General features: G+C 57.3%; 1 protein-coding gene across 1 annotated transcript; it reads right to left on the bottom strand.

The window, feature by feature from the left end:
* Positions 1 to 736: 736 nt before the first annotated feature.
* Positions 737 to 10,200, bottom strand: LOC118669287 (translation initiation factor IF-2-like). The gene is made up of 3 exons (XM_036335369.1): positions 10,053 to 10,200; positions 3,073 to 3,125; positions 737 to 1,978 (listed from the first exon to the last, which is right to left on the bottom strand). Exon 3 carries the CDS (start codon positions 1,631 to 1,633, stop codon positions 893 to 895), a length of 741 nt encoding a protein of 246 aa, XP_036191262.1. The 5' UTR covers positions 1,634 to 1,978; positions 3,073 to 3,125; positions 10,053 to 10,200; the 3' UTR covers positions 737 to 892.
* Positions 10,201 to 22,013: the final 11,813 nt, after the last annotated feature.

Below are 22,013 nucleotides of genomic sequence, written 5' to 3'. Positions count from 1 at the left end.
CCGAGAAGCCGAGAGTCCCCAGGTGGCCCTGAGCGGGCTGGGAGACAGGCGCCCTCTCCCTGGAGATGAAGAGAAGACGCCACCAGCCGAGGGCCAGGCGGGGAGGTGCGCTTGCCCGAGGAGATGACACAGCCGTGGAGCTGGGGGCTGGGGCTCCCCCTCGGCTCCCACCCAGCTCTGGGGAGCCGCCCCAGGGCCCCCTTCTCTGGACTCCAACACTACAGGTCTGACCCACCACTAGTAACGAACTTTATTCCAAGTCTAATCCACCGGCTAAAAGACAAGGCCCCCCATGACAGGGATCATAGCACACCTACCCCACCGTCTGCCCGGGTGTCCGTCCGTCCATCCATCCATCCATCCATCCGAATAAACTTTAAAAGGAGGACTATGGAGACAACGGGTGTCACGTGCCTGGCCCAGGGGTGCACCCAGGGGGCGGCCTTGGCTGGGTCGAGGGCTCTGGCTGTGAGAAATGGAATGTGAGCTTCTTTGGGAAGACGCATTGTGCCCTGGCCGGTGGCTCGCTTGGCTGGGGCACTGCCCTGGGCACCGCACGGCTGTGGGCGCGATTCCCACTGGCCCCGTCCCTGGGTTGCAGGTGGGTCCCAGGACGGGTGCGTGTGGGAGGCGGCGGACTGCCGCTTCTCTCTCTCACTGATGCTCCTCCTCCCTCTCCTAAAATCAAACACCTGTGGGTGAGGACGTACCACAACAACATTAAAAGGAGCCTCAGTATCACTAAAATAGTAACGGCTTTAATCGTCTTGTCAGAAGAGAGGGTTTGGGCGTGGGGAGGGCAGCTCTGGTTGGGGGGGTTCTGGGCCACCCCCCGGGCCCCCGGGCGCCGGCCTGACTCCGAGCTCTGCACCATCTGATCACAGAGCCGAGTTCACGGAAACGCCCGCTTGCCCCACGGCACGGGCTGTGGTCCGTCGGGCGAGATGCTCGTGCGCTCGGCGGGCGACGCCAGGCAGGCCGAGCTGTTGGTGGTAAACGCGAGACCGGCGGAGACCTCCTCCGGCTCCGGCCGCCACGTGCCCCTTCGCGGGCGGCCCTCACCAGCGCTCCGGGGGCCGGTCTCGGGGCTTCCGGGCCACTCCTCCCCCTGCGCTTCCGCTTCCGGGAGCAGCACACCTGGGCCACGCCGGAAGTCCCGCCTCCCCGCCTGCCCGTCAGGCCGCAGTCCGGGCCCTGCCTGTGATGGAGGGGCGTCCTGGGCAGGCAGCCTTGTCTCTGTCAGTCTCCTCCGGCCTCGCTGCTGATGTCTGCTCCCTCCGCCGGGGAGGCCGGGACCAGGCCCCGCAGCACCGGCCAGGTGAGGGCCGGGGGCCCCGCAGGCCTCTCCAGGCGGGCGGTTCCGTGGCCAGGGGGGGTTCCTGTGCCCAGGGTGGGTGGGAACCAGGCAGGCAGGGAGCTGGAACCCTGCGACCCCAGTTGTCAGAGTGGGCAGAGCCTCCAGGACTCCCTTCCAGGGAGGGAAACTGAGGCCCAGCGGGCGGGATCCCTTTGGGAGGCAGCCTCCTGCACAGGCTCCATCAGCCCCGCTCCTCAGGGGAGGCTGGGAGCCGTTAGAAATGCAGAAATGCGGGCTCGGAGGCCCCCTCGGCCCCCCCCCAGTCAGAATCTGCATTTCATCTCCAGGACATTCACCTGCGGAACTCAGGTGACTCCCTCCGGCCGCCCCATGACCACCTCCCGGCAGCAGCACGCAGGCCGGCGGCTGGCGAGCTCCGGACCCTCTGATGTGGGTGGGAAACGGCTTGAAAGTCCGTGCGTAGCTGCCCGTGGGCAGCAGCTCAGCTCCAGCTCGCGCCCGGGACGGGCAGGGTGCACCCCCAGCCCAGGTCCCGGAGGCCGGTCGGCGGGGCCTCAGTGGCAGTACTCCTGCTCGATGCTGGCCATCAGCTCCTCCTCCGAGCAGTCGTACAAGATGACCGACCGCCTCTCCGGCCTCTCCTGGCTGCTGCCCGGGGCTCTGCGGCCGGAAACAGACACGGTGTCAGGAGGCGAGGCGTGGCCGTGGGACTCGGTATCTCTCCCGGGGAGCCCCATGGCCCCGCCAGGGGATTCTGCTCATCCCATGACCAAAACCAGGAAGCCCGGCCCTGGGGACACCTTCCCGGAACCCCCTCTCCGCGAGCAGGCCTCTGCCCCTGCCTGCAGCGAGCCAGGGCCCAAGTTCCGGGCCCAGTTCCGGTCCTGGCTGCACCACTTACTAGCTCAGGGACCTCTTTTTCTCTAAAATGGAGCTGTCTTCACAGGTTCCTTCTGAGGCAGAAATGAGGTAAAATGCATGGACAGCGTGTGACACAGTCTTGCCCTTGGCAAGTGTTGGGGGGGGGGGCGCCACAGCCATTGGCCTGATGCTCCCTGACCCCCCACCTCTGGGGGTCCCACAGGAGCTGCTGCGGGGGACAGGGTGGGGTGGCCCCACAAGCCGACTGAGGGTGAGCCGAGATGCTGAATGCTGTGTGTCTAGCGTGGAGCGTGGCACCTGGAAGTGCTGGGCAGAGAGGTCCCAGCAAAGCCCCTGACACTTCCTGTCCCTGCTCTCCCCTCGGGGGCTCGCGGAAGGTGGCCAGGGCAAGGCATTCGGAATGGGGGGGGCACCTCACAGACCCCAAGGGCGCCAGGGTCTCTTGAACAAGCCAGAGGGGAGCAGGAGTCCCAGGGCATCCATTCTGGGTCCTCAGCGGACCCCTTCCAGGGGTTAAGTGTGTTTTCCTGGGACTAGAGGGGCCCATCTGTTCCCCTCTGGGTGTAAACTCCTAAAGGCCAAGGTCAGTGTCTCATCCTGGGTGACGGTGAGGCTGCGACCGGGAGGGGCGGGTCCGGGACGCCTGAGTGACTGGGTCAGGGCCTTTTTCAGGAGGGTCACAGCTGCTGGGACTGGGAGGTTCTGCACTGTCCCAGGGCTGGGGCCTGCCCCCTCCGCGTGCTCCCCCCCTCCCCAGGCAGAGCTTTGCATTCTAAGAGGAAGCTGTTGGGGGGGGGGGGGCCCTGAGGCTATGGGGCAGCTGGAGCCCACCGGAGAGCCGGAGTCCGGCAGCAGGTGACTCCCGGACTTACTCGGACGCGCTGCGGCTCTCCGGGGGGTCTTCCGCTCTGTGCTCCGGGGACACCTTGAGAAGGACAGAAGGAAGAGGCATCAGAGGGTAACCGGTGGCGAGCCTCCCACCGCCCCGGCTTTCTGTGACACCGATGGCCACCGCGTTCAGCCCAGGGCTGAACAACATCCCCTGTATGTGTGTACGGTCGGCCTCCGTCCCCGCGGGTTCTGCATCCAGATCCAGCCAACAGGTGGAACATAGAAAAAGCAGCTCACGTTGCTGACGTGCACGGTGTAGAGAGGCTGCAGTGGTTGTGTTTGCAATGAGCACAGTCAGGGTTTTCCCCAAGCAACACAGTATAACGACCGTTTACACAGCGTTTGCATGACATTAGGTGTTATACTAACCCAGCCATGGTCTAAAGCAGGGGTGGGCAAACTTTCTGACTCGAGGGCCACAATGGGTTCTTAAACTGGACCGGAGGGCCGGAACAAAAGCATGGATGGAGTGTTTGTGTGAGCTAATACATGTTAACACCGCTGCTGGTGAAGGAGCGGAGGGGAGAGCAAGAGAACCCTCCGCTCTTTCGGCTCCACGGGCCGGATCCGGCCCGCGGGCCGTAGTTTGCCCACGGCTGGTCTAAACTATTTGGGAAGTTGTGCGCAGGTTATACACAAACACTGCACCATTTTAAAGAAGGGACTAGAACATCTGAAGGTTGTGGTGTCTCGGGGGCCCTGAAACCAACCCCCATGGACACCGACGGACGACTGTACCACTTTTCTTAAGAAAATTCTTATTTTTCCAGTTTACAGTCAATATTATTTTGTATTAGTTTCAGGTGTACAGCCTAGTGGTTAGATAATCATCTTTTACAAAGTGTCCCCCCTGATCTTTCTAGCACCCGCCTGGCACCCATGCACAGCCATTACTATTACTGATATAGTCCCTATGTTGTACTTTTCATTCCTACGACTGTTTTGTAGCTGCCAGTCTGCACTTCTCAATCCCTTCACCTTTCTCACCCAGCCCCCACCCTCCCCTCACCCAGCAACCATCACTTTGTTCTGTGTGTCTAGGAGTCTGTTTCGGTTTTGTTTGTTTATATGGCTGTTTAGATTCCACATATAAATGAAATCATATGGGATTTGTCTTTCTCTGGCTGGCTTATCTCACTTAGCATAATACCCTGTGTCCATCCATGCTGTTGAAAACAGTTAAGAATTAATTCTTTGCCCTAACCAGTTTGGCTCAGTGGATAGAGCGTCGGCCTACAGACTCAAGGGTCCCAGGTTTGATTCGGTCAAGGGCATGTACCTTGGTTGCTGGGCACATCCCTAGTAGGGAGTGTGCAGGAGGCAGCTGATCGAAGTTTCTCTCTCATCGATGTTTCTAACTCTCTATCCCCCTCCCTTCCTCTCTGTAAAAAATCAATAAAATATATATTTTTTAAAAAAGAGTTCTTTTTAGGGCCGAGTAGTATTCCGTTGTGTAGATGTACCACAGCATTTTTAGCCACTTGTCTAGTGATGGACACTTGGGCTGCTTCTATACCTTGGCTGTTGTAAATAATGCTGCAGTGGCCCTGATCGGTTTGGCTCAGTGGATAGAGCGTCGGCCTGCGGACTGAAGGGTCCCAGGTTTGGTTCCAGTCAAGGGCATGTACTTTGGTTGCAGGCACATCCCCAGTGGGGGGTGTGCAGGAGGCAGCTGATCAATGTTTCTCATCGATGTTTCTAACTCTCTATCCTTCTCCCTTCCTCTCTGTAAAAGATAAATAAATATATTTTTTAAAATTAAAAAAAAATAATGCTGCAGTGCACATAGGGGGCATGTATTCTTTTGAATTAGTATTTTAGGTTTCCTTGGCTGTTTACCCAGAAGTGGAATCACTGGGTCATAGGCAGATCGGTGTTTCGTTTTGGGGGGAAATTCGTACTGTTTCCATGCGGCTGCATTCCCACCAGCAGTGCTCAGGGCCCCTCTCCTCCGCCTCCTCCCCAGCGCTGGTTGGCTTATGGGTGACAGCCATTCTGACAGGTGCGAGGTGACCTCTCATGGTGATGGGACCGTATGTTCTTTATGCATCTTGTTTACCCGTCGCCGATGGACACGGGGGCTGCCTCCGCCCTCTGGCGGTTGTGACTAACGCCCTCTGAACATGGGTGCACAGGACTCCGTGTGAGACGGGCTTCCAGTTCCCGGGCCTGGATATATCCTCAGGGGCCACAGGGAAGAAAAACAACACTTCTGCCCAACGGTCCTCCAGCCGTTTCTGTGAGGTTACCCTCAGTGCCCGCCGGTCAGTTTCTGCTGGGCCCAGCTTTTGCCGTCGCCTGGGGTGGCTTTTCCTTTCGCCGCCAGGTTCTGTGAGGGGTGTTACAGATACAGTTTCTCCCGTCAGGAGCACAACGGGGCGGAAGAGCACAAGGTTGGAATCAGAATCTGCACCGGCAGCCCGGCTGGCGCCTCGCGGGGCAGGGGCGGCGCGCACACCATCACACCCGTGAACTGGACACCCTAAGGCTGCGTCCAGAAGGTAGGCACACTCTCCTCAGTGATTCCCCGGCCTCCACGCTGACTTGGCCTCTGATGGGCGATGTTAGGCGCCCTGCCAGACGTACAGCTTGCAGAAGGGGCAAGGGGAGCGTGGATGGGAAGCAGAGACACAGCGGCCCCTGGTGGCTGCTCCACAAGTGTCCACCACAGACAGCTGGCGGGCTGCCACCTGGTCAGACAGCTGGACACAAGGAGGGCAGAGCCGGGCCGGGCGTGGGAACCTGGCTGAGCTCAGGGAGGGCGCGGTGTCTGGGCCACAGGGCCGGGCGGGGCATGTTGTCACTTGAAACCCTGCCCTACATGTTTTGGCTCAGTGGCTAGCAGCCGTGGGCAAACTACGGCCCGCGGGCCGATCCGGCCCATTTGAAATGAATAAAACTAAAAAAAAAAAAAGACCGTACCCTTTTATGTAATGATGTTCACTTTGAATTTATATTAGTTCACACAAACACTCCATCCATGCTTTTGTTCCGGCCTCCGGTCCAGTTTAAGAACCCATTGTGGCCCTCGAGTCAAAAAGTTTGCCCACCCCTGGCCTAGAGCGTTGGCCTATGGACTGAAGGGTCCCGGGTTCGATGCCGGTCAAGGGCACAGGCCTGGGTTGTGGGTTTGATCCCCAGTGGGGGGCGTGCAGGAGGCGGCCGATCCATGACTCTCTCTCATCACTGATGTTTCTCTCTCTCATCACTGATGTTTCTCTCTCTCTCTCCCTCTCTGAAGTCAATACAAATATATTTTAAAAATAATAAACCCCAGGGAGGCTGTGTGAGACCACACCCCGCAGGAGGGGTGAGTAAGACGGCCTCTGCAGTCTCCTCGGGCTCTCCGTACAAGCAGGGTGCGTATTTTTAGAATAGTGGAATATCAACAGTTAATCTTTAGCAAATCCACTACGTATCTTACCAAAATGTATTCTAGCCTTCTTCTATCTAAAGAGTCCTCCCCTTAGCTCTTGGCACTTTTATATGTATATACAGGGTGGGGCAGAAATAGGTTTACAGTTGCTCGTGTGGAAAATAATACAATAAATAATAATACAAGGAAAAAACTGTTGCTCGTCCTCACAGCTGAAAACCTCCTTGTGCCCCACCCTGTGTACGCACACACCTGTCAGTGAGATGTGTTCACACAGAACAAGTGGCAGGAGTCTGAAGGATACAATTGGGTAGGTTTTGACATGTGGATACACCTGTTAACCCGTCACTGCAATGAAGATACTAAATGCGTCCTTCCACTCTGCAGCCTACCTCCTTCCCTCCCACCTCCACCTCCACCTCCCACTTCCACCTCCTTCCCTCCCACCTCCACCTCCACCTCCTTCCCTCCCACCTGCCACCTCCACCTCCCACTTCCACCTCCTTCCCTCCCACCTCCACCTCCACCTCCCACCTCCACTTCCTTCCCTCCTACCTGCCACCTCCACCTCCCACTTCCACCTCCTTCCCTCCTACCTCCACCTCCACCTCCCACCTCCACCTCCGGGTACCTCAGCCTCAGCTGATTTCAACCAAATTTTGCCAATCCGGTTCGGCCCTCTCACCACCAGAGGGAGCTTACAGGCCTCCCAGGCAAGCAGAAGCTGTGGGCCCAGGGGCACCTCGCTCAGAGAGCTGCTTTACAAGTTGCTAAAATGACAAAGGACTTTCAAAAGGAGGCTCCCGACTCTGAGACCACAGTCCTAGGGCCTCTGCCTCCCTGCCAAGACCTGGCCTTCAGGAACGTGTTTCCAAAGAGAGAAACTCGGGGGGACCCACAGACGCTGAAGGGGGCGGGATTGGAGGAAAGTGACAATAAATGACGCTCACATAGTGTTTTGTCACTTGATAAAGCACATTCACACTCTGGTCTGTGTATCTCAATGGTTAGAGTATCAGCCCCTGCACCAAAGGGTCGTGGGTTCGATTCCTGGTCAAGGGCACATACCTGGGTTGCAGGTTCGATCCCTGGCCCCAGCCAGGGCACCTGCAGGAGTCAACCAATCGGTGAGTCTCTCATATTGATGTTTCTCTCTTTCTTTCTCTCTCCCTCCCTTCCACTCTCTAAAAAATCAATGGGAAAAAATATCCTCGGGTCAGGAAGATCAACACAAAACAAAAAAGCACATTCACATATATTTTCACATAATTCTCGCAAGCCTCCAGCCAATGAACACTCACTGAGTGCTTAGCTAGACTCGTGCTCCACCCTGGGTGTGCTCCCTGACCAGACCCTCGCTCCCAGAGGCAGCTGACCTGGCCTGGCTCCTGGTCTGGGGAGGTTGTGTGTGTGTGTGTTGGGGGGGGGGGGGTGCTTGGGCAATCGCCCTGCTAGGCCCCAAGGCCTCTAATGTGAATGCGAAGCAGCCCTTGGCGGCTGCTAAGGTCCCTTCATCTTAGCCATCTGGGGTCCTCAAACTCTCAGGAAACCCAAGGGGCCCGAGCCGGTTTGGCTCAATGGGCAGACTGGACGGTCCCGGATTCGATTCCAGTCAAGGGCACGTACCTCGGTTGCAGGCTCGATCCCCAGCCCTAGTTGGGGCGCACAGGGGAGGCAACCAAGCGATGTGTCTCTCTCACATCGATGTTTCCCCCTCTCTGTCTCTTCCCCTCCCTTCCACTGTCTACACATGGACGGAACGATACCTTCAGGTGAGGATTAACCAAAAACAGAAACCAACGGGCCCTGCCCACCGGCTCTCGGCAGAGCCCAGCCACCTGAGGTGGTGGCCTTGGGCCGGGGCCGCCCTCCCTGGTGACGGCTTCTGGTCCTCAGGCCCGGGAGCATCTCCATCCCGGCCAAAGCACTGCTGACCCTCTCACCAGAGTCCGGTTAGGGCTCATCCCAGCCCCGTGGGAACTCGGGCTCCTGGGCCACATTTTCGGCAGCATCTTTCGGGGTAGTGCATGCCCAGCAACGTCCTGTCCACTTCATTCTACACCTTCCCATGCCCAGCACTTCGCGGCCACCTCCCCCCCCCCCCCCCCCACCGCCCCCTCTGGCATCTGGCAAGGCCCTGAGGCTCTGCTCCAGCCCCCACAGGCCAGCTTCCTCCGACCACAGACAGCAGCCAACACCCCAGCCACCTGTGTCCCCGCCACCAGGCCGCCATGGCCTTGCACACGGGGTTCTCTCTGCCCCAGTGCTCCCTCCGCCTGTTTGCCTGGCTCATGCACAGGCCCCCCCAGCCTCAGGCCGAGCCTGTCCTGGAAGGCCGGCTGACTCCTCCAGGGCTCAGCTGCTTCTCCTGCGGACCCCTTTTTAAGTTATTTTTTATTTTTATTGATTTCAGAGAGGAAAGGAGAGAGAGAAACATCAATGATGAGAGAGAGTAACTGACCGGCTGCCTCCCGCACGCCCCACACTGGGGATGGAGCCTGAAACCCGGGCCTGTGCCCTGACCAGGAATCCAGCCGTGACCTCCTGGCTCAGAGGTCCACGCACAACCCCTGAGCCAGCCTCGGGGCCCTGCAGACTCTACACAGACCCCAGGCCACACTGCCTCCACTTCCTGCCTGCAGATCGCCCTCCGCCCCCACCATTAGACCGCGGGCTTCTTTAGGAGGGACAGCGGCCATCTGTGTTCCTCTCCAGCACCCAGAGCTCCCCCCGCCCGCACACAGCGGGAGCCCGAACAGCACCTGAGAAGGGACTGGAAGGATGAGTGAGGCGGCCCTGCCCCGGAGCGGCTGGTACCAGCAACTTGGCGGGGGCGGCGGGCGGGGGGGGGGGGCATTTTGTTTTCACACCCAAGTTCCCAAAGCGCGGGAGAAGCGGGCGCTGAGCGTTGCTTCCGTGCGAGCGCAGGATCCCAGCGGCTCCCCCGGCTCCGGGTCCGTGTTACATAAGCGCTGATGCAGCCTTGGGGGGCCTGCTGGGCGGTCCAGCTGCTGAGCTGCAGCGGCTCCGGGGCAGCGGGCGGACGGGAGGCCGCTCTCCGGCCCTCGCCCAGCCTCCAGCGGCTTCAGGGCCCGCTGCCCAGGGCTGCCCGGGAGGGCGCTCCCCTGGCCCGGCTCAGGCGGCGCCTGCGGGTGGGGCTGCGGGGAGAGGCCCGCCGGGAGCTGCTGGTGAAGACCTTGTCCGCTCCGCTCCGCTCCGCCGGGGGCTGCCACGCGGGCATCTGGGAGCCACTGCGTGGCTACGGGCCCCAGCGCTTCGCACCCCCTCCGCCCGCACTCCCGGGGCTGCCAAGTGTTGGGGGGCACCCCGTCCGCTCGCACGGCTGGAGGGCGCTGATGCCGGTGCGTGCTTAGCGGCGGACCCGTTCCCAGGGCAAAGAAAGGCGAGTTTGGGCCACAAGAAAGCCCGAGGGACGCGCTTCTGCCGAGGGAGGGCTGCGCCCAGCACTGTCACCCCGACACGGAGCGGCCAACCAGCACCCGGAGGGGGTGACCGTGCAGGCCTGGGGGCCGGAGGCCTGGGGAGCGCGGCGGGGAGGGCCGGGGCGGCGGCGCAGACACTCACCCGGCTCCCTGCACCGGCGGCGGGTGGGGGGCGCGCCGGGCGCCGCGGGGCCGGCTCCCCCGGGGCCCAGGCCGCCGACTCGGCCAGCAGCTGGTCCAGCAGGCGCAGGGTTTCGTCCCGGCCGTCGGAGGGCGCTGCGGGGCCGGGGTCAGGGCCCGGTCAGGCGCCCGCCGCCGCCGCCGCCGCCGCCGCCGCCGCCGCCGCCGCCTGGGGGACCTCCTCCCGGGCCCCCGCCGTCGCCGAGGCCGGCGGCCCCGTCGCCCCCGTCCCGCCCTCCGGGGCTGCCCCGCCGGACCCCGCTGGCCGGCTGTCGGGGCCGCGGAGCCGCCGCAGGGCCCGGCCGCTCCGGCTGCTGCCGCTGCCCATGGTGCGCCCGCCGCGCAGACCGGTCGCCGTGGGAGCGGCCGGGGCGGGGACGCGGGAGGGGGCGCGGCGGGGGTGAACGGGTCGGGGGGCGCTGGTTTTGGGGGTGCCGGGGGCCGGGTCGGTCCGAGTCGGGTAGCAGTGGGCGGGGCCACGAGATCGGGGGCGGGGTAACCGGGTGGGGGCACTGGGGCGGGGTGACCGCCGCCTTCCCCGCTCTGCACCCCGCCCCCGCCCGGGGTCCCCTCCTTGCCAGCCCCGTCGTCGCCTGGGAGAAGGTGTAGAGGTGACCCCGCAGCCTCGCCCTCCTGGGGCTCAGAGGCGGTGGGTGCCTTCCCCTCTCCCAGCTCCGCGTTCCCCAAACGGCGGGGCGGTTCAGGCACCTCCGAGTGAGAGGAGGAAGCAGGGCGCACCTGCAGCCGCGCACCCGGTCCCCACCCTCAGGCTCTGTTCCTCTCCCTCCGCTCAAAACCTCATCAAGAAGTAACCCCGGCCCTGGCCGGTGTGGCTCAGTGGATAGAGCGTCGGCCTGCGGACTGAAGGGTCCTGGGTTCCATCGCGGTCAGGGGCTCAGACCTCGGCTGCAGGCTCCTCCCCTGCCTGGGCCTTGGTCAGGCCCGTGCAGGAGGCAACCAGTCCATGTGTCTCTCACATGGATGTTTCTCTCTCTGCCTCTCCCCCTCCCACTCTCTCTAAAAGTCAATGGAAAAATATCCTGGGGTGAGGATTTAAAAAAAAAGAAGTAATCACGGTGGGGAAAGAAAAAATGTAAAGGAGGGAGACAGAAAAGGTATCCTCTCCCCCCAGAAAAAAAGCAAAGGAAACCAGAGAAGCTACTGATCATGATTCATTCTAGCTCTTGGTCTGGGAGAGTAAAAGAAAGAAAAACCCTATTGTTTTTTAAGTGAACTAAGTGCAAAATAAGAGCAGGACCGCTCCGGGCTGTGAGGTGCAGCCGGGTGATGTGACGTGGGTCGGGCTTGCCTTTCCCGGACTGGGCTGCGGCCTCCCCTTCCCACTGCCCCCCCCCCCCCCCCCCCCCCCCCCCCCCCCCCCCCCCCGCTTTCCTTCCCGAAGCTGGACGGCTCACACCCCGGGTTTCACCCACTTGTCCTGACGTGACATTAACCCGGATTCAGGCTGATGGCAGCGTGATTGTCCACGTGAAATCTCCACTAACCTTCACAGCCAGACCCTCCATTTCAGGAGTGAACCTCATGCCCAAGGACATGGGACAAACATGGGATTCAAGTCCAGAGCCATTTGGCTGTATTACCAAGAGGCCGAGGAAGAATGTATAGCTCTCCTGCCTCTTTCTCATTCCTTTTTCCATGTGCTGTCTTAACCAGCCCGATGGAGGAGCCGGGCCAAATGCGTGATTTGATATCGTTTGGGTGCTGGGTGCTGGGTGCTGGGTGCCGGGTGCTGGGTGCGCTAAGTCCACAGGTGTGGGACGCTGTCGATACAAGGTTTCTCTTTAAGAAAAACAAACCTCATCTTGAAGCGCTCTAAGCCTGGAAAAAAGTGTTCAGATGGAAAATTTTTTCCTGAACGAAGTTCAACTTAGTTTAATCATTTAAAGGAAAACATGCCTCAGGGCTGGCAGAGGGAGGCTGGTCACGTGGCTCACCGCGCAACTGCACCCGCCGCCCCTGGCGCTGGCCTCCCAGGCAGTGGATGTCCCTCACCCCGCTCGGTCCGGGGTCCCACGCCCGTCTCCCCAGACGTGTCCGGGTCGCTCCAGCAGGAGGGGTGCCCAGCCTGTGTTCCTTCCACCCTGAGAGCACGTTTACAATCGGCCACATTTGGGGACCTGGCTTCCCGCAGATACTCAGAACCCCAGCGCGAGTTTATTAAGCGCTCCCCTCCCTAAGCAAACAGCCCCAGCTCCCCCGCGGGGCCACGGCCCCTGAGATCATCTCCAGAAATCAACAAGGACCTCTTGGTCCCAGAGGAGGGCCAAGTCCCGGGAATATCAGGACATTGACAATGGGGTCTAATCCCTCTTCTTTTTAAAATGTATTTTTATTGATCTCAGAGAGGAAGGGGGAGAGAGAGAAACATCAATGATGAGAGAGAATCATGGATCAGCTGCCTCCTGCACGCCCTACACTGGGGATCGAGCCCCCAACCCGGGCATGTGCCCTGACGGGGAATCAAACCATGACCTCCTGGTTCAGAGGTCAACGTTCAACCACCACGTCACCCCGGTCGGGCGGGGTCTGATCCCCCTCAAGCAAGCATCCTGGCAGCGACACCTGGCCAGCGGCTGTGTGGTGGCTGGTGAGGGGGTGGAGGACGAGGCCCCGCCTGGAAGCTGTCTGCCTGACTCCAGGAAAGAGAACTTTCTTGCAATGAACAAATCACATTTCAGGGGAGATCTGCGGTTGTTGGTGCTCAGAGCAGGAAATGTGTCCCGAGTGATATTTTCCTTGGCAACAGGACTAGCCTGGCATCTGGAGACGAAGGGAGTCTGCTTCTCACCACAGCCCAGAACCAACCACCCCCATTGTAGCGGGTGGCCAGCCCCACCCCCAGCAACGCCCCCCTCAAGTGCCCTTCTTCAGGGGCCCTCGCCACCCCTCCCTGCCCAGAGCCTCTGTAACGTCCACCATCACGCCCGTTGGCCATGCATCGGAGGGGATGGTGTGGGCGCTGGTTATTACGGGATGCAGAAAGCTAGCGTCTGTGCTCAGATGCGAGGAGTGAGCACTGGCGACAGAGGCGAGCGTGTTTCTCTGCTAACGCGTAGCGGTAACCCGAGAGCGCAGGGCTGGGGTGTGGACGGCCGTGTCTCAGGTAACTGCCGTTGTCTGTGGGCAAAGTGGCCCAGCTTTGCATTTGGTTTCCTCACGAGAGTCCACACTATTCACTGAGGACAATGGCGGAGTTACAGGACCCCGTACCCTCTAGCACAGTGGTTCCCAACCTTCCTAACGCCGCGACCCTTTAATACAGTTCCTCATGTTGTGGTGACCCCCAATCTCATTGTTACAAATGGAACATAATTAAAGCATAGTGATTAATCACAAAAACAATATGTAATTATGTATGTGTTTTCCGATGGTCTTAGGCGACCCCTGTGAAAGGGTCGTTCGTTCGACCCCCAAAGGGGTCGCGACCCACAGGTTGAGAACCGCTGCTCTAGCAGAAAGAGGGTTAAGCCCTCAGAGCTGGCATGTAGCATCAGGATTGATTGGGCCCACAGCATCCTCTTGGTTTTGTGTCTCTGGACAGCCCTGCCTAACAGTGGGCCACATAAAATCTATGAGGACTAGCCCTAGCCGGTGTGGCTCAGTGGATAGAGCATCGGTTGGCAGTCCAAAGGGTCCCGGGTTCGATTTCGGTCAAGGGCATGCTCCTCCCCGGCCCTGGTCAGGGCTCGTGCAGGAAGCAACCAATCGATGTGTTTCTCTCTCATGGATGTTTCTCTCTGACTTCCCCTTTCTCCTCCACTCTCTAAAAACCAGTGGAAAAATATCCTCGGGTGAGGATTAACAACAACAAAATAATAATGATAATGATAATGATAATGATAATAATAATAATATCTATGAGTAGTAGAAGAAGTACACCTATTTTCCTGCGTTTCTTTTAAAGTTAACACTTCTAGCTGGGACGGTCCTGGGCCTCCTTGGCACATGCCAGCTGCAGGCCCCGGTTGGTTCTGTGCGCTCCCAGCTGAGTAACCAGCACAGCCAGCTGGTGCCCTTCCGGGCACTAGGGACCTGGGAGACTGGGTATGTGGGTAAGGGGGGTCGGAGAGCAGGAGCGGGTCATCCTTCTGGCTCTGAAACTGCCAGCTGGACGCACATTCTGGCCTCCTGGCCCCAAGAGGTGTGGTTTATTTCACTCATAATGATCACAACGCCATAGTAACCTTAGGACTGGTCCACACAGCATCCTTTTCCGTGTGCCTGGTGTGTTTAAGGGAATGGACAGTAGTCTGGCTTGTGTGGCTCAGTGGATTGAGGGTCATCCATGGGCCAAGAAGTCGCGGGCACATGTCTGGATTGAGGGCCTGATCCCCAGTAGGGTGTGTACAGGAGGCACCCAATCTGTGTGACTCTCTCATTGATGTTTCTGTCTCTCTCTCTCTCTCTTCCTCTCTATCTAAAAATCAATTAAAAAATATTTTAAAAAGAGAATGGACAGTTAGAGCTGAAAATGGAGTGTTTAGATCAGGGGCCAGTAACTTAGGGTCAGCAAGCCAAATCCAGCTTCTACCTGGTTTTGGTTTTCTTTTTCTTGCCAATCCTCACCTGAGGATATTTTCCCATTGATTTTCAGTGGAAGGGAGGGAGGGGAGACATGGATTGGTTGCATTGGGTACGGGCCCTGGGCACCGGGGATTGAACCTGCAACCCAGGCAATTGAACCCGAGACCCTTCGGTGCTGGGGTCAATGCTCTAACCACTGAGGACACTGGCCAGGATCTGCCTGTTTTTACAGTGAAGTTTTGTCTCTAGCGGGTTTTGGTATGGAACACGAGGGCTCTGCCACGTGGGGTGTTCTGTTCAAAAACAAGATGCAGCTGCTACAAGGTGGTTTTACTTACTTGCAGCACGTCCAGGGCTTCACACCCACAGCTCTGCCCCAGGAGGAAGCTGAGCCATCGCTCATACACACTATTTGATGCCTTCTTAGCAGCTGGCTCTGTTCATCACATGGAGTCCCATCAGCCCATCCTGTGTCTGGCTGCATCTACAAAACACTGTGCTACATTTTAACACTTTTTTATTTTTTAAATATATGTTTATTGATTTCAGAGAGGAAGGGAGAGGGGTAGAGAGATAGAGACATCCATGATGAGAGTCATTGATCGGCCGCCTCCTGCACGCCCCACACTGGGGATCGAGCCCGCAACCTGGGCCTGTGGCCTGACCGGGAATCGAACCATGACCTCCTGGTTTATAGGTCAACGCTCAACCACTGAGCCACACCGGCCGGGCTACATTTTAACATTTAGCAAGAAACGACATTTAGGACTGCCGGGCCCTGGAGACCCTGTGTGTGCTCCATGACAATCTTATGGGACTATGGAGGCTGCTTGTCCTGCAAAGCCTAAAACTACCGCCTGGTAGTTTGCCAATCCCGGGTTCAGTGGGAAGCCCTGAGTCTCGCCCGTTAGTCCCGGATGGCATGGTTTACTCGGGAAGGAAAGGGAGTTAATATTAACCAGCTGCGAGTTTTAGTAACTGATTTCTGCCCTCATACCTAGCCCGGCATTCCCACCAGGGGCCCCAGGAGAGATTGCTGAGGTACAAAACCCAAAGTGAAAAGATTGTCGGAAACCAACCAGCTTCCCACTTTTTAAATTCCTTCTTTTGTATGACCCAGAAACTAGATCTGAAAGTCATCTTTATTTTTCTACTTCTAGTTTCTCTTTTTTCTCAGAGATAAAATGTTAAAAGCATTTCCCTTCCCTTGTTCTTTCTCTTATTCAGATATAAATAAAAGGGAAACAGCTTTCGATGTCGTTTTACAAGGATCAACACTAGGAATATATTAAAAGTTATTTTTTTAAAATATATTTTATTGATCTTTTACAGAGAGGAAGGGAGAGGGACAGAGAGCCAGAAACATCGACGAGAGAGAAACATCGACCAACCGCCTCCTGCACACTCCCCACTGGGGATGTGCCCGCAACCGAGGCACACGCACCCGACCAGACTCGAACCTGGGACCCTTCAGTCCGCAGGCCGACGCTCTATCCACTGAGCCAAACCGGTCAGGGCTATTAAAAGTTATTTTAACCTACTCAGTGGTTGAGCATTGACCCCTGCACCAAGGGGCCACTGTTCAGGGCACGTGCCGGGTTGCGGGCTCCATCTCGCGGCAGAGTCCACGGGTCCTGGCCCCTGGCCTTGCCCTTGGGCATCAAGGAGCCACCCCACTAGCAGCCCAGCAGACAGCGCACAGAGGCTGTGGTGGCACCAAGAAAGCACGTGTCCCTTCCTCTAAGGGGTCTCTCTCCCAGACCAGGGACCCCCACACCCTGGAAAGATCCCAGTCCATCTTCCAGCTTGCACGCCTGGCCCTGTGTGCCCGCCTCCAGCGGCCCACGGCGGGAGAGATGTGTTTGAATGTGTGTGGCGCCTGCACCATCGTGACATGTGGCAGCTCTACGTCTCTCTAGGGCAGCGGTTCTCAACCTGTGGGTCGCGACCCCTTTGGGGGTCGAACGACCCTGTCACAGGGTTCGCCTAAGGCCATCGGAAAACACATACATAATTACATATTGTTTTTGTGATTAATCACTATGCTTTAATTATGTTCCATTTGTAACAATGAGATTGGGGGTCACCACAACATGAGGAACTGTATTAAAGGGTCGCGGCATTAGGAAGGTTGAGAACCACTGCTCTAGGGCATCTGTCTCTGAGTCCAAATAAGATCTGGACACGAGCTGCCCTTGCAGCAAACTTTGGTTTCCATGGTAACTGAGCCCTCCGCTCTTTCTGACTTGAGCAGGGCCAGCAGCACCACTGTGGTCTCAGCTCCAAAATGCCACATGCAGCTGGTCACTCCAGCGCCTCTGGCTGCTGCGGGCCGCGGGCCGGGCCAGGCGGGGGCCAGGTGGGGCAGAGGGGCTCTCCCTGCTGGCTGCAGCGTCTTTGGCCCTGGGAGGGAAGTGGGGAGGCAGTGCTTTAATCCTGATGGGGTTCAGGAGGGCCCAGCCCTTCCCTTGGCCACCTGTGTTCTGTTGGGTGAACCAGGCACTGCCTCCCAGACCAGGCTCTGTCCATCAGAACTGGCCGTGGTGTCCGGCCCTGGCAGTTCCCGAGGCTGAGAGCTGTGGCGAGTTGGGGACCAGGGCGGTGGCCGGGGCGGGGGAGGGAGACTCTTCTCCTCTTGGTCCTTTCTGAGGGCGAGGCCAGAGCTCCGCACCTGCCCACACTTCGCCCAGCCCTAGGGCCCAAGGAAAGACCCGGAATCTGTCTCTGATCGGAGGAGACATGACAGGAGGGTCCCTGGAAGACACAGGAAATCCTAAGGCTGCAGGTTAGGGAATAGTGTTGCACCAAGTTAATGTCTTCCTTTTGTAACTGTACTGTGGCTCTGCCATGTGTCAACAGTAGGGGGCGCAGCTGCTCTATGGAAACTATCTTGGCACCTCTTCTGTGAGTCTAAACCAGTGGTTCTCAACCTTCCTAATGCCGCGACCATTTAATACAGTTCTTCATGTTGTGGTGACCCCCAACCATAACATTATTTTTGTTGCTACTTCATAACTGTAATTTTGCTACCGTTATGAATCGTAATGTAAATATCTGATATGCAGGATGTATTCTCATTGTTACAAATTGAACATGATTAAAGCATAGTGATTAATCACAAAAACAATATGTAATTATATATGTGCTTTCTGATGGTCTTAGGCGACCCCTGTGAAAGGGTCATTCGACCCCCAAAGGGATCGCGACCCACAGGTTGAGAACCGCTGGTAAACTCTTTTAAAATAAAAAGTTTTTAAAATTGTGTATTTTTCTCCATGAAAATAAAGGAGGCACTGGCTCTCATCGCTGCTGCAACAACTGTAAAATAATTGTCATGCACCTGATTTCTTTGCCCCTCCCACTGCCCTGTCTGGCGCAGCCATGTCACCCAGACCACGGGGCAAAGGTCCACAGAGGCCAGGGGGAAGAGGACAGCTGGCCTCTTCTCCTAAAATACATTTTTATTGATTTCAGAGAGGGAGAGAGGACAGAACCATTGATTGCCTCCTGCACGCCCCGTCGCCGCACACGGGGGATCAAGCCTGCAACCCGGGCATGTGTCCTGACAGGACGGGGAATCGAACCGTGACCTCCTGGTTCATAGGTCGAACCTCAACCACTGAGCCATGCCGGTGGGGCTGGACTAAATTCTTTATTTTTTTAATATATATATTTTATTGATTTTTTTCAGAGAGGAAGGGAGAGGGATAGGGAGTTAGAAACATCTATCAGCCGCCTCCTGCACACTCCCTACTGGGGATGTGCCCGAAACCAAGGTACATGCCCCTGACCGGAATCGAACCTGGGACCTTTCAGTCTGCAGGCCCACGAACTGGTTAGGGCTGGACTAAATTCTTTATTATTCCAGTTACTTGGCCCTAAAACCCTGGGGTCATCCTTGACTCCACCTCTCTCACATCCCACCTTCAAACCATCAGCAATTCCCTCAGTTCTGCCTTCCGATTACCTGTGTAGAATGAGGCCACCTCTGACTCCCCCATCGCCCTCTTGCATTCCTCTCCAGCCCCCTGTCCCCCAGGCTGGCCCATCCTCAACCACGCCAACACGCATGCACCTCAGGGCCTTGGCACGGGTGTCTGAGACTCTCAGAAACCTGCGCAGCTCACATCCATCCAGTAAACAAAACGTTCAGATTAAGGACAAATATCAATTGGATTTTTTCTACTCAAGCTAACGCTGAGTCGTGGTTGGCCGTTTCCTGGACTGCCTTGCGCGCTCCTTCCATTGTTTTCTGCGTCAAAGCAGAACTGGAGGGTCTCCCCACACCCTCGAGTCTTAGCGGGGCGCCACATGTAAGAAGATCTTAGGGGGGAGGCGGGCTTGGGGGCGAGCACATGAGCAGCGCGGAGATGCGGGGGGAGGTGCCCCCAAACTGATGGCACTGCTGGGTGCGGGGCAGGCCTGCGGGAGAGCGGCTCTGGCTTTTCTGGCACACAGACCAAGGGACACCCCTTCTGCTTAGATGCCTGTCACTTGCAACCAAGCGTCCTAACTGTCCCCTCGGGGCTCCCGCAGTCTCCGGCTCCCAATGCAGCGGAAGCCGGCTCCCCTGCCCTCCCGGCCAGCGAGGGCCTGGGACGGGGCTTCCTGCAGGGGCGAGGGGCGCAGGTGGGGCGTTAACCCGCTTCAATCCCGGGGCCTGTGGGCCTGGCTCCGGCCCCTCCGCTTCCTGGAGCCCTTTCTTCCCACCCTCAGGCGGCCCTGCAGCTTCTGATAAGGGCGCTATCCTCTCCGGGCTCCCGCCCGCCCTGGGGCGGGGCCCAGATAAGCCTCCGGGCCGCCCAGGCCCGCGGAGAAGGAACGGGGCGCCGCCCGTCTCATCATCTGGCAGCACCGCGGGCTGGGGCTGCGGGAGGGGGGCAGGCGCCGCTTGGGAAACCCTCGGGCAAAGCCCGGAGGCCACGATCGTCATCACAGCTGCCCTTACTCAGGATTACCACACACCGGCACCCGGCCAGGTCTGCCTACATGTCTCCCCGGGATGCGGGGAGGGGATTGCCCCGAAGCCACGGCCCCTCCCTTTCCCTTTCCCGGCCCAACCTCTGGGCTCTTGTGCAAGGTTTTCAGCCCTTTTCACCAGCAGGATTACGAGCATGTAGCAGGTAACAGGGTGGATTTTGTTCCAAACTCCACTGTCAGCAACTAAAAGACTCCTAGGAAAGTTAATGGACTGGGGTTACTTTTAAGCCAGGCGCAGCTGCCACCACTCTCCTCCAACTGCTGCCCCTTAGTCATCCAAAACGACATAAAATCAAAACAATTATTAAGCTGCGATGCTGTGCCAGTGACTGGTGTGGGCACTGGAAATCCAAAGGTGAGTGAGGCACAGTTACGGCCCGTGGCTCGCTGCCATCCTATATAATAAAAGGCTAATATGCAAATCAACTGAATGGCAGAACCACCGGTCACTGGTCACTATGATGTGCACTGACCAGCAGGGGGCAGACACTCAATGCAGGAGCTGCCCCCTGGTAGTCAGTGCACTCACTCCCACAGGGGGAGCGCTGCTCAGCCAGAAGCCGGGCTCATAGCTGGCGAGTGCAGCGGCGGTGGCAGGAGCCTCTCCCCCCTCCACGACAGCGCTAAGGATGTCCAACTGACCGACGGCCTGCTCCCACGGGGCCAAAGCCATCAGTCGGACATCCCCCCAGGTGGGCTCCCAGTCTGTGAGAGGGCACAGGCTGGGCTGAGGGACTGCCCCCCCTGAGTGCACGAATTTCATGCACCCGGCCTCTAGTAAGTGCTATAAGAGGAACAGTTGTGGCACAAAGTAAGAGAGGTGAGGGGCAGAGCTAACTCCATAAAGTGAGGTGGATCTTGAAGAAGAAAAAAGTTAATGGGCTGGAAATGTAAATTTAAACAAAGGTTATTATTTTTTTTAAAAGAAATGAAAACGCATATTCACACAAAAAGCTGTACATGGATATTCACAACAGCTTTAGTTTTTATGGCCAAAACCCGGGGAAAACAGGCTGTCTTAAGCAGCACATGGTCAACACTCAAATAAAAAGGCACAAATTACTGAGCCGCTGGGCGACCTGGGTGCATTGCAAGGGCTTTATGAGTGGAAAGAGCCAGTCGCCAGGTGTCACACAGTGTGATTCCATTTATATGCGATTCTCTAAGTGACGGAGGGACAACATTATGGTGATGGAGGCCAGACAGGCGTGGCCAGGAGTTGGGGGGGAAGGGTGACCACTACGGACCAACACAGGGATTAGTCTGTGTTGAGGGAACAGTTCTGCATCTGCTGATGATTCCTCAAATCTGCACTCCCGCTGAAATGCCCAGGAACCAGGTACACAGCCACAGCGCATGTAGAAACCGGTGACATCCCAGCAGGGCTCATCATTTACCTAATGGGGTTGCCACAGGGCAGGTTCCTGATTTTGACAATGTGTGAGGTTACGGTGACCTGTAAGACACAGGGGGACCTGGGTGAAGGGCACATAGGAACTCGTTACTAATTTTGCAACTTCCATGTCTTAAACTATTTCAAAAATAGGTTATAATTTAAAGAGGAAAGAAGACATAAATGAAAAACCAGGCAAAGTAACTGCAACATATATCATAGAGCAGGAGGTACCACCAAAAGATACAGAGCACCTCTATGTCAATATGAAAATAATACCCAACCAATAACTGGACAAATATCAGGAAGTTCCGAGAATATAAATGTCCATATTCGATCTTACTCATAATCAAATAAATTCAGGTTAAGACAGCATGCCCTAGCTGGTTTGGCTCAGTGGATAGAGCGCCGGCCTGTGGATTGAAGGGTCCCAGGTTCGATTCCAGTTAAGGGCACATGCCTGGGTTGTGGGCTCCATCCCCAGCAGGGGGCATGCAGGAGGCAACCAATCAATGATTCTCTCTCATCATTGATGTTTCTCTCTCTCCCTCTCCCTTCCTCTCTGAAATCAATAAAAATACATTAAAAAAAAAAAAAAAAAGACAGCATGGAACCCTAGCCAGTGTGGCTCAGTGGATAGAGCATCGGCCTGTGGACCAAAGGGTCCCGAATTTGATTCTGGTCAAGGGAACGTACCTTGGTTGCAGGCTCCGCCCTGGCCCGGACCCTGATCAGGGCTCATGCAGAAGGCAAACAATTGATGTGTTTCTCTCACATCGATATTTCTCTGTCTCTTTTCCTCTCTCTTCCACTCTAAAAATCAATGGGAAAATATCCTCAGCTGAGGATTAACAACAAATAAATAAACCACGTAATAAAACCAAAACAGGTCAGATCCAGAGCCTTCCAGGCAGCTGGCAACGGGGAAGCAGCTAACACGACTATTAAGCTTCCTTGCCCATCTCTGTGGAAACAAGCTCTGAGAGGAGTCGGGATTGCCTCCCC

The sequence above is a fragment of the Myotis myotis genome, unplaced genomic scaffold, assembly GCF_014108235.1.
Source record: "Myotis myotis isolate mMyoMyo1 unplaced genomic scaffold, mMyoMyo1.p scaffold_m19_p_14, whole genome shotgun sequence".
Classification (NCBI taxonomy): Eukaryota; Metazoa; Chordata; class Mammalia; order Chiroptera; family Vespertilionidae; genus Myotis; species Myotis myotis.
The sequence above is the reverse complement of the archived record's forward strand: the minus strand, read 5'-3'. Positions and strand labels throughout refer to the sequence as shown.